Below are 18,008 nucleotides of genomic sequence, written 5' to 3' on the forward strand. Positions count from 1 at the left end.
TATATGCGATTACTGAATCAAAAGTTTATGCACTCGGCGTTATTTTTTAAAAAAAACTAGTTCTGCTCTGGTACTAGACTAGTGGGCATGCATTTGACTTTTTTCGCATTCGGTAATTTTACTACAGGTTTTTTTTATCAAAATGTCGCGGCTTTACATTTATTGAAGAAAGGTTTTCGATGGCATATTTACGGCGGCTTTTCACTATCCAATGGCAGAGTTGATGTAATAAGTAGGTTGCGTTTTGCACGGCCTCACGATTACACTGTAACGGCAAAATTAACGAAGGTTTTAGCGTTGTAATATAACGTTCCGTTAATTCGAAGAGGAGGTTGCGTTATAAACTGAACAATTTACTGCTCCTGCTATTAACGTGAGGAACTAGATATCAAATCTCCGTCCAATAATATTTCGTGCAATTTCAAAAAATTCGTTTGCCAGCGTAATTCGTAAAAATAGCCAAAATTAAATGATCATTTTTATATGGTACACCTATACAGGTTAGAAAGTAATGCGGTTAAAGTTTCGCGCAGACGTTTAAAGAGCAGTCATTCCATTCGAGAATGCGTGACTTGCAGTTGCACTTGAGAGATGGTTAACATGCACAGTACAGGCTACACAGTTGCTGTAGAATAGAACATTACTAAATAAGCAAACATACGATCACCTCGAGGTATGAGCGCTATAGGGACGCCTGTTCCTCGGCCAGAATCAGGCCTGTCGACTTCCGAGCCGCTGCTCGTACACCCCACGGTCCCTCCGAGGCCGCTCCCTTTTCGGCCAGGAAAGTAGGGATGAAAATGCCAGCCGAAAATCCCAAATGGGATTGTCAGCTGGTATCTTCCTCCACACCTTCACCCCGCGGGCCTCCAACAGGTTAATTAAGTTCCTAACCAAATTGCTAAATTAGGAAACGCCTATTTGCTGGCAGTTGCGGAAGATGTATACCGTGATTGTGCGCGTACAGCGTGCAGTCTGGCTGGGCGCTCGGACACTTACTCTTCCCGGGAATGAAGCGAAATTTGATAGAACGGAAGAGTTATCGATACCATCATATTTCGCCTTTTTCCCTGGCTTCCCCTCCATCAAAATGCTATCCGCACTCCCTCCTCCAGGGATGATCTTCACCAATTCCCTTTTAGGAACAAGCTCACCGAGAAGCTGCGACACGCCACTAGTAGACGTTCTTTGGCGGCGCCGAAGAACGCCTCCTGCTGTATCCTCGCCATAACTCTGCGTAAAGACGTTCTATGGCGAATATACAGCAGGAGACGGCGTTAACGTTAGCACCAACTGCCTCAATCCCTCAACACGATCATTCCCGTTACTACTGTTATGAGCATTGATGCGGTTGCAAATATGCAAGCGCCGCATCAGTGCTACTGCTCATAACACTAGTAAAACCAGATTCCGCATCGCTGCGTTGGCGTTAATGAGTTCTAATTATTGTGGCAACAGATGAAACAGCTGCTTGCACTGGGGGATGGGAAACGGAAAACCCTGATAAACGAATTAGAGATCTAAGCCTCCGTTAACTTCCGCTCCCGGCCGATCGATTATCCGAAAGCTGTGCGACGGCATGCACTGTGCATGCAACGAGAGCGGCGCTGTAGAATGTCTTTTACGAGCGCCGAGGATGAGAAGCAATCGACGCTACTGGGGAGTATAATAACTTGTTGAATTTTATAATGAACCAGTTAGCGCTGGCTGCACACCCTGAGCTATCCCGGGGACTGACAGAGCATCCGCATCTACCTCCAGATGTATGTCGATCATACGCTGAGCCTTTGGGAAATGCAGACTACCGGTATGTACAAGATTGTACGGTAATTCCTTTCTCATCAACACAGCGACAAATATAAATTTAATCGTTTTCAGCGCCAACTTCCCGCTCAATACGTGCTTTTTTTGCACCTTGAGAACAGAAATGACGCGACAAGTTTGCACTACGTACTGTACGTGACGCTTTAGTACGTGTTAATGCAGGTTCAGCGGGTTTCATCCGGATGGAGAAGCAAAAGTGTGGGATGACGTCGATTTGCGGGTGGTTGATCTATCCACATGGAGCCAACTGGCAATATACGGGACAAACGAGGCGTTCCTAGTGTGCAATCATGGAACAGCGTCCCGGTGATCTAGGTGATGGGGAAAGTCTGTCCTGATTATTACTGCCACGGCCGGAAACGATGCTGGCCGAGGACGCTCTTACTGACGTAACCCAATTAATGAACGTAACAACGGAAGTTCACGGCATGTTTAATGACAAGAATACTCTAATGCAAGACAAGGAGCAAGTTTTGGGCAAGAGTTTAACAAGCTGAACAAGCTGATCAAGCTGGCGCAAGCTGTAGCAAGATGAGTACAAGAACGAATTGTAGGAATTGTAACGAAGGACAGCTAGCCGGTAAAACAAAGAGAATTCATAACGTAGTGAGGAATCATAACTGGGTGGTCTTATGGGTTGTACAGCTTCTATCGCTACAATATCAATGACCGCCAGTAGACAGTTTTACCCGGCATCAGCCGGTACACATAACAGTATGCCTGCGCGGATTTACGCTATGTAATTAAAAATGATCAAATTTAAATACTGAAAAAACAGCCAAAATCGTTACTGTCGTTCGTAATTTTAGGACGCATTTTAAATGTATCCAAAACAGCCACTGCATTTCCTCTTACTATCGCTAAACTTAAACGTTGTCTAGAAAAGCTGCAGATCGCGATTCCCCGGTAACTTTGCGCACCGCCAGTATGAATCACAGGGGACGCTGCGGGGAGCGGTTGCTGCTAGTTCCTTCACTGCAGAGCATCGCCAGCCAGATGATCGAGTAGATCCAGCTGGCCAAGCTCTTCGGCCAGACGCAGATCGACAGTCTACTGCAGGAGAATGCTCCTGGCCACCGGGGCTGACGGTGTCGGCACGATAACCACTTCGCCACCATGAACGTACGAGTATGTTTAACCAGCAAGAAATTGGAACGGAATTAGCATGAGTGGCATCGGCGACGATTCTGGCTGGTCGGGCTGATGGCACGGAGAAACGTCATGGGGGGGGGAGGGGGACAGGAACGGATGGGGGCCCGGACTTGGCGCTATTTGAGTAGGCGGAGGCCTCCTTGTCGCCGTTAATGTGCTGCGAGTAGTCGCAGCGGTGTGATTGGGCCGGGACACCGTTGGGCGTCGTCGGGGTTTTGCTGCACACTGCCGGCGGTGGTGATGCTGGTCACGGGCAGCGACAGCGCTCCGCCCAGGTGCATGCCGGGGTAGGCGCCCGGGGTGCTGTCTACATGCATTACAAAAGGTCATAGATACATGTACGCGCTAAATTCCATAAAAAAAAAACGTATAAAAATCATATCATATAAATACACTTATAAAAGGTCATAATAATTATGTACTGTACTATAAATGCATGTATGTGCAAAACGTACCATACAAAATAAAAGATTTTAAAAGGGATTTAAAAAAGTCGCATACATAATAAATTATGTGGAAGCTATCGCAGATATATACAGTTTTATCAACGGTCACCCGTATAATGAGACATATATATAATGGCATCATATTGAGGTCACTGAACGATGCTTATTGTAAGGAAGGACTACGCAGTTTGTCGGCGGTAGCCACCTAGTATCCGGCTTGGCCCGCGGGTGAGGCCAGGTGCTGGTGATGCCGGCAGCCGCGAATTTTGGTGCCTGGCACGGTCGTATTGACTATGTGCTATATGTTCCATCTTTTTACCAAAGCGTACTATTTTTTTTTGTTATATAATCCGAGCTTTTTTCTTTCGTTGCTGTTATTATAAATTATTAATTTTTATGGATTATACTGCTAAATCATATAAAGGTCAACGAATGCAAAATATGCATGGAGATGATTTATTTGTATTATTCTGGATACTTCGAATGCTATATGGGCTCCCCTTATATTACTCTCCCTTATCTGGGCTCCCGAGCAATATGAGCAACCCTCTACATGGGCGGTTACGTTATTACTCACGCTTTCGCAGCTGTTATCAGTGTTATGCCTGACTGAAAATTTTGATTTATTTAATATACTTATTTTGCCAGTACTTTCGTAGTATTCAGTTTGTTTCAAAGTGCTCAGGTTGCACCAACGACAGATTCAAAATCTTTCAAAACTTTATTTAAGAAACATCGCCCGCTTAAATGCACTAAGAAGTAAGAACCCCGTGAAAAAAATAACGTGATATGAAATTTCTGCATTTTTCAGTTCGTTGTTTTTCAGTTTGGCAAATCCAGTTGAAATTATTAAAAATTAATATTATATAGATAATATATATAAATATAATTTGGATGTGAAATTTCGGAATTCTTAAGTGCGCTCACTTGTAAATCCGGTTGAAAGAAGTAGACAAGGGTTCTGCTATAACTCCGATAAATTTAATTTGACGGGTATTGCTAACTAGCCGGGAGCCCAGATAAGGGAGAGTAATATAAGGGGAGCCCATATGAGGCAGCATTCGAAGTATCTTTGATCCGGTTGACTGTCATCTTCCGTTAAACGCACTAACACATTTGCACCGACTACAGTCACCAGCTGACGATGTTGTACCAAACGATTATGCGAGCCACTGTACGAAACTAGCAAATTGGGAACATGAAGCATTTCTTGACGCGGCACATCCGCCTCAATCCTGGTCATCCAGCGCCGCCGAGAGGCGGCAGTCGGGAAACCGATACGGGGGGCCAGACTAGTGGCGCCATGGGTATCGGTTTACTGACTGCCGTCGGATGCACCACCGGCGGGTTTCTCCCGGCAGAGAGGCCGCGCCGGGGCTGCCAGGTTGTGCTCCAAGACAAGCTGCGCCGGGAACACGGTTACGGCGTTGACGTTGCCGGAAGTAGGCGTTTGCGTCAGTGACTCATGCCGTTTGCATGGCACGCTGCGAATTTTAACACTACATGTTAATTAAGAAACCCCATCAACGAGTACCATCCAGTATATACAATCAAATGAAGAATTTGTCCCAATTAACATGAGAAGGGACTGTGCACAATACACTCATAGCATTACCACGCATAATCTCCAAACTTAAACGTTCTCATGAACAGTGTTTTACCGATCTCCTTTATCGGAACGACTGCGACATCACCATAAGGGCCAAATGTCTTACATGCAGTGGGGACAAACTAACAACGATCAGGAAGCGCCTTATACTTTCCCATCTTGACGGTGAATACTCGACGGCGATCCCGTGAGCCCCCAAATCCGAAGGCAACTTCTCAATATCATACAGGCACAGTGTACAGTCTGCACCTGCGTTTCAACCGCAGAACTTTGTCAACACTGTATAAACGACTGTGCATCGATACTCCTGCATTTACAAGCTGCGAGCCCTTACTTTACCCTCCCGTCAAATTCGTTATGCCGTCCTTTTTTTCCCAAATTAAAAAAATTCTATCCGGACTTATTCCCGTATCCGATCCGGAGTTATTCCGGGAACAATTCTGGATATAGTCTTTTTAAATGGGTAGAATATTCCCTCACGGCCACGAATAATGCGAGTTGTGGGCTGCTTCCGGCACACCACGCGGCCCAGGTTTTCGGACGCTGAATGTCCAAATTTAAGAAACTTAAGAAACCTAAGAAACGCGTGTACCCGCGTAAGAACGCTCATCATTTGCTAAAAACAATGGTACAATCCGTCCCATCGGGATCAGTTCGCTTAACCTTACAACCCACTAGTTTCGGGCTTGTCTGTACGGCCCACGCACGTATGATACTTGTAGATCTGGAAAAATAGCTGGTGCCGAGCGAGCAGCAGAGATCTGACGGAAAACGGAGATAAAAAATTAGATTATGTCCGCGCAATGTCAAGCACCGGCGATCGGCGTGCAGCGGCGATCCATAATCCCGCAGGTGTGTGAGCGGCGTGCACGTGCTGTATATGCCGGCGGAATTCGCTACGGATTGGGATTCGTGGGTAGCCGTGGCCGAGGCGGGAACAATTAACCTATCACTGCAGCGGAACCTGCGCTTGACAATTCCCTGTGCGAGCGCCAGCAGAAGCCACCGATTTTGCAGAAGTAATAGTACATACTGTATATGATATATGCGACGCCCATACGAGCGCAACCAGAACAACTTCCACTGTATTCTTAGTAGTTCTTGCTCTAGTTTTTGCGGGAACGATTTTGCCGGTGATGTGTCAACTCGGTTAAGCTTTTCTCTGTCAAAGAGTTAAACCGGAAGCCTTTTGTTTTTTCTGGAACTTGTTTGACCATACTTCTCCCGATAGCAAGCAGCTAGTATTTTACTTTTAACTGGTTCGTTAAAAAATTTAAGAAGTTCTTACTTCCCAGTAGGGGTAAGAAAACGTGAGAAAACATAAGAAAAGATTCTGAGAATGACCACTCGCTGGAATCAAGCGTGCCTATGTAGCTTTTCTTGGTACGGTTTTAATCGAATCGACATTTTGGTGGGTAGGTACTAGGTAGTTTTTTATTATAAACTTTTGTTAGTGGGTACCTTTACATTGGACTAAGTGCTAACTCTATGTTCAGTGCGTAATTATACAGAGCATGTATATCTATATTTGTATGTATATGTACATGTATGTATGCATATGTATACATATATTTAATATAGATATATATGTATGTGGTATATGTAACGATAAGTATGTATGTCTTTATGTCCATACTGGCGCCGATACCGTTCATCATTTTTGTCGCTATTTATTCATAGTTTCGGACTGATAAAAGCGTAATTCTTTTAAAGACCCAAACATGTACAAACACAGCGCCGCACAGATAACCGAAAGTACATGACATACAAAAACCACAAGTAAATTGCATTAAAAGAAGCCGGAAGAATAAAGGTCATATTACAGGAAAAAACACCGTTTTGCTTCGTTTCCCCCACGATCAGATCCACTATCACCACAATCGTCGGCACCGGTTGGCCTCCGCGTTCACGTGGGCGCCGCCGGCGGGAGGTTACTGTCCAGCGAGCCCTTGCGCGTGTCCCAAAGGTCACCCTTGAAGGGGTGGTGGAAGGAGCCGCGCTTCAGCATGGCCTTGATGAGGATCAGCGTGTCCAGGTGCGGAATGGAGCGGACGCTGGCCTGGATGTCCTCCTCGGTGACGGAGATGGGCGCCTGGCAGTTGTCGGCCGGGGCCGGCAGGAGGGGCTCCTGGCCGTCGCGGGTGATCCACGGGTGCTCCCGCATCCTGGCGATGGTCAGACGCCGGTCAGGGTCCTTGTCCAGCAGCCTGCAGTAAGCACCGTAATGAATATTTCTAAATATTTCTAAATATTTCTAAATATTTCTAAATATTTCTAAATATTTCTAAATATTTCTAAATATTTCTAAATATTTCTAAATATTTCTAAATATTTCTAAATATTTCTAAATATTTCTAAATATTTCTAAATATTTCTAAATATTTCTAAATATTTCTAAATATTTCTAAATATTTCTAAATATTTCTAAATATTTCTAAATATTTCTAAAGATTTCTAAATATTTCTAAAGATTTCTAAAGATTTCTAAAGATTTCTAAAGATTTCTAAAGATTTCTGAATATTTCTGAAAACTGCATATTTCTAATTACAGTATTTCTAAACATTTCCAAATATTTCTAAATATTTTTAGGTATCTTTTAAGAATTCGATGTGTAACGCACCTGGTTACGAGGTCCTGGAGGGCGTCCGAAACGACAACATGGGCGGGAAAGACCGGCGGGAAGGATTTGATTTGATGATGGAGCCCGACGATGGATTCGTCGCGGAAGGGGACATCCCCGAAGACCAGGCTGTACAGCGTAATCCCCATCGACCACACGTCCATGGCCAGCCCGGAGACGCCGGCACCGGCCGCCCGGCCTTCGGTTTTGTTGTTCGGGAAGAGCGCGGAAGGCGAGGTGGAAGGAGGATGGTGATTGCTGCCGCTGGGCTGCAGCGAGAGGATCTCCGGTGCGTGGAAGGCCGGCGTCCCGACGGTCCCCGACAACAGGGCATCGCTGCCTTCGAACATATGGCTCAGACCGAAGTCGGCGATCTTCAGATGGTCGTTGTCGTCCAACAGCAGATTGGAAGGCTTGAGATCACGATGCAGGATGCCGTTGTGGTGGAGGTACTCCACGCCCAGCACCAGGTCCCGGAAGTACCTCCAGGCGACCGTTTCCGTCAGGGGTTTCTCTAAAAAACCAAAAGGTCACTAAAGGTCACACCGGGGACTTGCGCAAAACTGACCGGTCGGGACGACGAGGACCTCGCCGCGCTCGAGGAGCTCAAAGACCATGTACAGGCTGTCCTCGTGGGGGTCGTCCAGCACCTCGATCAAGCGGATAATGTTGGGATGGTTGAGTTTCTTGAGGATGGCGATCTCGCGGTACGCTTCCTGCATGGGATCGCCCGCCTTCCTGTACAACGCAACCAGACCATTATTATTATTATTATCCAGCTACAGCAGCCCAAACTCCGTTAACACGGGAGGATGCCGGCATCATCGCCCGCGGCGATCCCGGCAACAATGCTTCATTACACGCCGCGCAGCGCATGCCCCATTGGTTGTGCGCGGCGAGGCTATTAAAAGCCCATCATGTCTGCTCGCTGTCAGTGCCGCTAAATGTCTCCCCACGGAGCGCTTCCATGCGGCCTGATTTGCCAGCCATTAATTTCGCTGCTTCTCCGCGCTCGACAGCGGAAAAGGAAATCGGGCCGGCTTTTTTCCATTAAACGAGCTTTTACCCGGGCGGGGGATTTTTTTATGCCGGTGCCGACCTTGGAGTGGCCTTGGCGGAGGACGTCAGCCTCGCCAGGGACACGAGCGGTCCCCACACAATCAACGCGGAAGTGCAGCTAATTTTTATCAGTACACTGCGCAACTGCTGCTTTCCTTGTACCTGGTCAGGCGGTGCTTCTTCATCAGCTTCTTCTTGGACAGGATCTTCATGGCGTAGTGCGTGTTGTCCTCCGTGTTGTAGGCCAGCTTGACGATGGAGTAGGTGCCGTGGCCCAGGGTCTCGTTGCTCAGCTTGTACTGGTTGAGGTACACGTAGCCGTCGCCCACGTCCGAGATGCGCACCGCTCTGTGGGAGAAACACACACCGTTCATCATCAGGAATGTTGGAAACATTTAGTACAATGTCAAACGGCGCGACCAGATGCGACTGGATAAGCGGCAATATTGGAGGTTTTTTTGTTGTCTCAAGCTGATTGCTGCACTGTCAACGCAGCAGCTGCCAAGGCAAACACGGCGCGGTATTGTCTTTTGATTGGCTGCATATAGCTGGTTGCGCAACCAGCTGCTGCCCGATCAACCCGGATATGCACATACACACACAGTTTACACACATGATTGTACGAAAGTTGTACGAGCCGGTCAACGCTTTAAAGTTTAAAGTTTAAACCGTTGAACTATGGTCAAGTTCAACACATCATGCACACGCATAAGTACACCGCACGTACGAGAGTTGTACGAGCCGGTTAACGCTATAAAGTTGAAACAGTTTAACAGACGGTGGTCAAGTACAACCCGGATATGCATAATTATGATGCACATGCAGTACGACAGTTGCGTCATCGCTGCGCGTAATTGATGCTGTAGTTTAATAGTGGTCAATATGCACCGTTGTACGAGTTTGTACGTACGTATCGGTCAGCGCCTCGTTTATTGCACCGAATACGTACTGTAAATGACTGCATACTTTTCACTCCAAAATAAATCGCTTTAATAACGAACACCCCATGCTTTGATTGTCTCGCTTATCGTCAAATTACGAAACCGCGTACAACCCACCGCTGCAATAACCCACCCATGTAATAACCCATGCAATAACCCTCGTAAAACCCACCGCTGCAATAACCTCCACATGTGTTACGACCCCGGTTGATAAATGGTGCAATGTCCAAACGGAAATTGCGACAGTGACAGCCGGCTCCATTACTCACCCAACGCAACTCCGGGGGAACGAAAAAAACGCAGCGGAATGTCAACACAGCTGGCGTGTGCGGTGTAATCAGGCTGGAAATGTGATTACTCCTGCTCAATTACAGCACGCGTCACCCGCACGTCACCGCTGAGTCAACGCGCAGGAACCCCATCTTCCCGCGAAATCTTCCCTGGAAGTTGAAAAAATCGCCGAACGGGAACATTATCTACCTGATGCGCTTGTCAGCGCGGCGTGATTCCGGTGCCGTTGCACCGCAGCGGCCGATCGATGGCATCGATCGAGTGAGGGTATTGTGGAAAAAGGGGAAGAAGGGACGCGCGGCGCACGAGACGTGGCCGAAAGTATTAATTAAGCATGCGCAGCAGCGCACTGGCCGTGATTGTGTGGCGTGTTGTTTTGACAAGCATGTAGCCGGTATCGATTGCCAGTGTGCAGCAACCAGGGATGGATGGGATAGGGAGCAGGGACCGGGAATCGGGATGGCTGTGAAAAGGGCTCAATTACTGATTGCACTCTCATTTGCCCCACAAGAGCACTGCAGTCGCCGTCTCAATCAGGCCTTTGTGCGGCGGGCACTATATATGCAGATTGCCACGGCGCATAACGCGGATTAAAATGCCGGGACGATTCCCCGTCTTTCTTCAATGAATTCTTGCCCAGGCAATTTATTCATGCTGGCATTTGACATCGTGCTGGTCGTATGCGCTGCCACTTGAATATTATTCCGAAATTGAATAAGGTTTATTCACAGACCGAATATAAATTAAATTTGCAATGCAGCCAACGTAAAATTGTCGCAATAACCGATCACTTACACTAAAAGTATATATTTTGCACAACTGATCGCTCACGTATTCAAATTTCCTGGAGGTACAAAAATTTTCAAAATAATTGAGCAAATTACAAAATTATTACAGTTATTTGTGCAAGCTGTTATTTTTGGAATTTTTGTACCTTCAGAAAATTAGAATATGCGGTTGACTGGTCGTTCAAAATACTCGTACATAGCGAAACGGATCGGTTATTAAAAAGAGAGGAAATACAAATCTATAGTCTAATGAAAGCTGCACTAGTATATTTTTAATACGAATAATGTGAGCTGCGTAAATTCATTACTGAGTGAGATGCGCATATTTTAGTGGGTTTTTTTAATTTATTGCCGCGGCACAACGCATTCCTTGTGCCACTAAAAAGGCGACACAGATTGGACGCGACAGGAAGCGGGCGATAATGGAGAGTGAGCGGCGGGCCAATCCCCGCTGCCAGGCGCACTTGTCCCGATGGACCGGGCCGGCGCGGGATTTATGCACTCCGAATAAAGTGCCTCATGGCCCACAGCTATCACCACTACAGTCTCTCTTTCAATTCGAATTTTCCCCTCAATGCCGGTCGGAGATTCCCCCGTACCTTACTGTACATCCGGGCGAGTTCTAATTACAGGTGTCGCCTATCGTGATCGGATTGAGCGAGAGAGCGGGACGACTTGTCATGCCACGCCGGACTCATCATCATTAGGTCACGCAATGCCGGTGTCTAATTGGATTACGGCGGACGGGGTCAATTAAGAGCGCTGACAGGATGGGAAACCGATGCGGCCCGTGGTTCTATATATATATTTTAATTAAATCAGAATATATATGTGCCGGTGGATGTTATAGGACGACCGACGCAAATGTCGCGCAGGCGCCGGAAACTAACTACGGACGGATATCTGGGAGAAGGTAGTCTCTGCCGGTAAAGCGAATGATTAGAGGCCGGAGATACAAGCCGGTCCGTATGATGAGCCCGTAAAGGTACAGCTAATGCATATTGTGCGCGCGGTTAACACTAGCACGATGGCCACTATACTACACGTAACTCATTAATTTACATTTTTCGCTGTATTTTATCGTGCTCATCATCCGGACCGGCTTGTATATATGCCGTCGCGGAACGTAGTCTCTCGCGGTACAGCGAATGCTTAGACACCGGGGCTAGGGAATGCAGCGCATCGTCCCTGATTGTCAGCTGCCGGTGGTAAGAGGCCTGATCCGCCTAAGAGATTAATCTCTCTTAACCGCCATCACCTAGTGTACACGGCGCCCGCTCCATTATCCAGGCACGCCTGCCCTCTACCGGCAGCCGTGCGCGGATAGATTCCACAGAAAACCGGAGCATGACATCCGGCCGCTGCGGGCGCATTTAGCCGGAGCAGCGGGAAGCGCGCGCCACACCGCTGCACTGTGTTAGCCGTGTCTGCCCGCCGGCAAAGACAATCAGCGCCGGCTTTGTTCGCGGCCGGCGCCACGACTGCAAAAGGGATATGCATTGCGATGGCCTTTTCAGCGCCGTAACGAGCGCCGCCGATTCCCGGTCTATACAGCCGCTCAAATGGCTAACAATTACGCGATAAATCTAAGTGTAAATTAAATGGGGAAAAACGCACACGCTAACCTTGGAAATTATATATGTTCAAGTTGCACACACGCTGGCCATGCTTATGCGGTATCAAAATGCCAAGGGAGAAGCGCAGGATCAACTAAGCGGCAGTTGTAAAATAACCAACGCCAACCGAACATGATCGGTCTGTCAATAAACGTTCGACATGTGGCGTGAACACATAAATCGATCGCCCATACAAAATTCCATGATAGCCTCTATTCACCGACGCTCAAGCTAATAATACCGCGTACACCGTTAGTAAAAGCCAGGGTTTAAACGCCACGTTTTTATGGAAAAAATTAACTAGCGCTTATGTATAAACCTAGACATATAAAAAAATACAGAAAATTAATGAATAATATCTTTGTTGAAATTTGGACTTACTCGTACGCGGCGGAATCCACGGCGGCATTCGGGCCTCCTTTGGCGAACATTTTGGACACAGTGGGATACTGGTGCGCCGCCGTGACCGTGCTGGTCGGGGAGGGGATCCGCTGGTCCGCGGCGGCCGCCGGTAAATAGGGAAAAGAGCGCGGATTGGACGCCAGCGAGAGCGGCGTGGTTAGCGAGTGGCGCGTGGTCATGCCGGGGCTGCCACCGCCCAAGGAGGCGTCCCGTCGTAACGCCGCCACTTTGGCGGACAGCACCGCGGAATCCGGATGGACAGTAAGCGAGTGCAGGGCCAGCAGCGCCGGATCGGGATCAACAGCGGCGGATACGGGCATACTTATGGCAGCAACATCCGCGGCTGCCTCGTGCGACTGCTGGGATGATGCATCATCGACTGCGGCAGCTGCTGTTGCTACGGCGGCGGCGGAGAGAGCGGCTGTTGCACTGCTGTGGCCCGCGTGCGGAGGCGGGTGGGCTGTGCTGGTGAGGAGGGCGTTCTTGCGCAGGCGCTGCTCATGCTGGCGCAGCTGCTGTCGCTGATAGAAGCCGATATGCTGGCGCCGGTAATGCTCCTGCGTTGGACTGTTGGCGGTTAGCTCGTAGTCCGGCTGATCGATGGAGAACGACTTCACCATGTGACGGAGGAAGGGCGGCCGTACCGCCGTGTTGTTCGCGCTGCAAGAGCATACAATCAAGCAATTTACGTGCGATCGATCATACTGCAGTGTGGCATGTACGCCCTCTTCTAACCCAATCAGCATGCAGTACAGGCTGAAGGCAGTGTACATGTGAGAGAGATCCGGTTGCGCAAGCGGGTGTACGTTAACCACGTACAAGTGCAGTATATCTGCTGCACATGTACAAGTGTAAAGCGCATATAAACGCGTACACACATGATGAAAATCTAAATCTGGTTGCGCAACAGGCTTTCCGCGCTGCAGCAGCTGCACACGTACAAGGGAAATGGATCTGTCTGGCACGCGGCGATAACGTACGAGTGAGATTGATCGGGTTGCGCAAGCGGCTGTTTAGGCTTTCCACCACGTACGAGTGTAATGGATCCGGGCTGCCACCAGCTGTGTGTACACTCCCCGCCGGATCCATCACACTCGTACACCACTTTAACTGACAATACCCGCACTCGTACGTGCCTGTACGCGAAAGAGAGCGTACCAGCTGCCGGTGATTCACCGGCAATTTCGCTAAATGGAAGCCACCATATGCCGCGGCCGCAATTAGCTCAAATAACATCCCCGCTCAACAATTATCACGCACAGCTCACATTTGCTTAATTCGCTTCTATATTCCGCATTAACACAACCGCACATCAGCTGCAATAACAAACCCAGCGCGCGCGAAAGCCGGATCTCACACGGAATAATTGATCAGCCTGCGTCAATACCAGCAACGGTTGAACAACAGCTACGGCTTCCTGCATAATTAGTCACTGTTGTTCCTTGTTCCCACTCCGCGCTGATTAAACACGCTTAAAGATTACGAAAACACCACCGGAAAGGGCATTCCACAATAAAATTAAGGCTTATTAGCTTTTTAAGAAATGGATTTAAAAAGGTCACGGTGCTTACCTGGAATTCCCGTTGGCGGTGGCCGCGTGACGCGCTTTGTAGCGCGCATGGAACGGACAGATGAGCGTCTTGGCGGCGGACACCGGGGGCGGTGGCGGTGGCCGCAGCGGCCCAATTTTCGCGTTGGCGTTCATCGGCGGCGGATGGCGGGAGCGCGCGGCGACGGCGGGCATACTGAAAGTGTGGAGACACTGGTCGCGCAAGCGGGCATACTCAGCGCCAGCCTAGCGGAATAACACGCGCCGCATTAGCACTTGACCTTTCTCTTTTCGCTTTATATACGCGGTGCTGCGATTGGCCCGCGGTGTACTGGCGCGCTGGAGCGCGACTGATGGATCCCTTTCGCGCCCGATTAGAGAACGGCCGTTTTTCGAACAGGCACATACAGACGCGTGATGCGCCTCCAGGTTAGCTAACTAAACGCACACTCCCCACTTCCTGCTGCGGCTCAATTTCACACGCAGCGGTCAATATGTTCTATGCAGCGTTATGTAAAAAAATAATTGCATTTTCCCCGATTTTTCCCGTGGCTGCGGGAAACAACGCGTGAGCGAGACATTTGCCGGGAAAGCTAGTCCGGCAGTTGCCGGCTGAACAGGCTGTTCCCGGTGAGCGGAAGTCCCGGCGGGAAGTGAGTGCTCGACACCGGCATGTTCCCGCAGCAAGCAAACTGCAACCGGCGTTTCTGATCTTGCGCCGGCTTTTTTATGTTTTCTTATGTCGCTGTTAAAAGTCGCATCAAGACGCAAAGCTCCTAACGCACACAAACGACTCCCTTCAAAGTAACCTGTATTCCAGTGGAAATCACTTTTTTGTCTAACATAATTTATGTTTCAGGAAAATCCCTATGCTGAACATTTCAAATGAAGAAGATTCAGGGACTTCCGGCGCATGACGCTGTTGCAACCGCTCGGTGCGGCAGCGTACTGCGAATTTTATCTTGACATTTTTGAAAATTCCTTGACTCTTCCTTTTTGATTTTCGTCCCAGAAATGACTTTCTTTGCGCTACCTATAATAAAAAATAAAACAAATTTTACTTTTAATTAGTTTTGAATTAATTAAGAAATTAATATAAATGCAATGACTAAATAAAAATATAAAATAAATTGCAAATGCATATGGAAAAAAGTGGCGTTAATCGAACGTTGTAGCGCTAAACGTGTGTTCCCGGGCGGCCGGAAGTCCCGACAGGATGATTGTCTGCCAACCGGCATGTTGGAATTACACCCGGCGTTTTTTTCTTCCCTCTCCGATTTGTTCTGTTCAAGGCTCAAATGTCTCACTCAAGGCGAACGGGAAAAAACGCCTAAGCCGGTCAAACTGGAGAGCAGCTTGGAATAATTATCCCGGCGCACTGGCTGTGCAGAATCGATTGCCGGGAGAATTACAGAGGATTGAGTGCACCGGTGTGCAGCGCTGCATAAACACCCGGTGTTGCCGGTGGCGTGGCGCATTGTATGCGGGAGAAAACGGGGATGAATGGTGGGACGGGAGGAATGATTATCCGCGTTTTCTTCCCGGCATAAACACACGCCACAATGCCCGCTTTTCATCCACATTAATGCAGGGTGGAATTTTTATTACGTGAAGGCCGGATAAAATGTGTTGCTTAATACACAACATTCGTGCAGATTATTGCGTAATCACCAATACTTATAAATTTATAATTAAATTACTGTAATCTGCGCAGATAATTTGACTTATTTAAACGCATTATTTGGCGAAATTGCGTCGCGCTTATACAATCAGTAATAATATTAATAACAATTAATATTTTGCCGAAATTTATTTATTATTATTTATTATTAATAAGCAAGTATTTAAATTATTAAACAATTATAATAAAATTATCAAGGTTCTTTGTATACGCATTTTATTAAAACACTACGGATTATGACGACAATAACTCATATTTAATATTATATATATCAGGAATCTGCAGTTAGGCAATAGCCAAAATGACGGCTAATGTATTTTGGCTATGAAAATTTCATTTTGGTGACAGCATTTCTTGCGGGTAATTACCGCGGCATCCCGTGCCAATTAGCCGCAGGATCCGAGCGGGATCGGGGGGAATTAAGTGCCCCTCAAGTGGGACCGCTTCCTACCTGTCAATTACGCTAACGGCCGCGCACCCATCGTGCTCCGCCTCCCATCGCGATAAATCAGCTGATCACGTAGAAAACACTGGATAATTATCCACTGATACTTAAATCCGCTGGTCGATTAATTTACGGAATTATTTAAGAAATGCTAGCGGCCGTCGGCCGGTTCGCGATAAAAAAATCATCTGGCGCGGTTCTCATTGGCGAACCCAGTTTCAACGGCAAACGCGCTACATGAAACTGCGTAAATGGCGTGTTTTAACCGGCTCTCGCGATGGATGAAATTAAAGTCATAACGCGTGCGTGCAATGTTATATACGGCATATACGCGCTCATTGACACGACACTTTTAACCGCTGTACAATCATCGCTCAATAAACGCTCCTGCCGATCCTCGGGAATGCGGGATCCCCTTCCTAGTTTTACACGCTCAATTCACCTGCCACACTCCGCTTCTCAATTTCCATTGCGCGATCGGGTGGACGTCTAATGATATACGCACTTGTTTCGGCACTGAACATTTAACAGGTGTGTTCGTGCTGGAATCGATTTATCGACCTTAAATATTCAGCAGTAGGCGGTGTGCTTTATATAAGCGTAATGGAGATTATTCATTGCCCGATGAAAATTAATACCGCCTGCATGTGTACATCGGGATTGCATGACGTGGAGAAAAAATGCGAGTGTCGGTGACCTTTCTTAATAGAGTGGCTTTTCTGCGGTTAATATTGAACCTATGCGGCATATATGAACATACATGTACAGCCAATAGTGCTTTTCCATTCAGCAATTTTATATACTCGTAGTAAACAATATATGTAAAATCTTAAATATATTAATTATAAAAACTTAATATTATAATATATTTTATATATCTGTACTGTATATGTACAGGTACATATATAAAATATCTACGTTCAGTCAGTCTACATATATTATTATAGTAGATATTTATTTTATTTTTGATAATAGTTTATATGAAATCTTATATATAGTATAAAATATTTTAATATATATTTTATATATGTGTACTGTATATGTACAGATACTTACTTGTACATAAAATATGTATGTAAATATCTATACACAGTATGTCTACGTATATTATATATATAATTATTTTATTTTTTGATAATAACTTAAATGTAAAAAAAATAATATTATGTTATTTAAATAATATATATTTGATATGTGTAATTAATTTCTTATATATAATGTGGGTTATTTATTGAATAGTTCTTGAGTTAAGAGCGGAATGACAATCCTGACCTTTAATTAAATTGATTAAATACATTGTCATGACATGCTGGATGTTGATAGGTCACCGTGGCCCTTAATCCGGTAATATCGGCCAATCTTCCTGCGCGCATGCCCGCCGGCGTATCCTGACATTATGGATCTGTTGCTGTCGAAGAAATCCGGAAAGGATTGCTCTTTTTTCGAGTTATGCCGCACTACTTAGTTTGACAATATACTGACTTAAATTACCTTGAATGATTGCAGAAGATATTTATTTCGTGGTGACCTTTATTCAGGTGTATAAGAGCACGAGTACAGTATGAATCGTATAGAACGGCAACA

At 46.8% G+C, this 18,008-nt stretch overlaps 1 protein-coding gene across 1 annotated transcript; it reads right to left on the reverse strand.

Annotated features, from left to right (window-relative positions):
• Nucleotides 1–6,692: 6,692 nt before the first annotated feature.
• On the reverse strand, nucleotides 6,693–16,849 carry LOC129599979 (calcium/calmodulin-dependent protein kinase kinase 1-like). The gene is made up of 7 exons (XM_055498355.1): nucleotides 16,431–16,849; nucleotides 14,321–14,544; nucleotides 12,729–13,409; nucleotides 8,874–9,059; nucleotides 8,221–8,390; nucleotides 7,653–8,166; nucleotides 6,693–7,238 (listed from the first exon to the last, which is right to left on the reverse strand). Exons 2-7 carry the CDS (start codon nucleotides 14,491–14,493, stop codon nucleotides 6,938–6,940), a joined length of 2,025 nt encoding a protein of 674 aa, XP_055354330.1. The 5' UTR covers nucleotides 14,494–14,544; nucleotides 16,431–16,849; the 3' UTR covers nucleotides 6,693–6,937.
• Nucleotides 16,850–18,008: the final 1,159 nt, after the last annotated feature.

This window comes from Paramacrobiotus metropolitanus, unplaced genomic scaffold, assembly GCF_019649055.1.
Source record: "Paramacrobiotus metropolitanus isolate TYO unplaced genomic scaffold, Prichtersi_v1.0 Parri_scaffold0000159, whole genome shotgun sequence".
Lineage (NCBI taxonomy): Eukaryota > Metazoa > Tardigrada > Eutardigrada > Parachela > Macrobiotidae > Paramacrobiotus > Paramacrobiotus metropolitanus.

What these genes read in the sequence shown, in the direction of transcription:
- LOC129599979 (XM_055498355.1), bottom strand. Translation starts at nt 14,493, where the DNA reads ATGCCCGCCGTCGCCGCGCGCTCCCGCCATCCGCCGCCGATGAACGCC. An exon ending in ACCGCCAACGGGAATTCCAG is followed by an intron (nt 13,410 to 14,320) that starts GTAAGCACCGTG and finishes ATGCTCTTGCAG; the next exon opens with CGCGAACAACACGGCGGTAC. An exon ending in AAGAAGCACCGCCTGACCAG is followed by an intron (nt 8,391 to 8,873) that starts GTACAAGGAAAG and finishes TGCGTTGTACAG; the next exon opens with GAAGGCGGGCGATCCCATGC.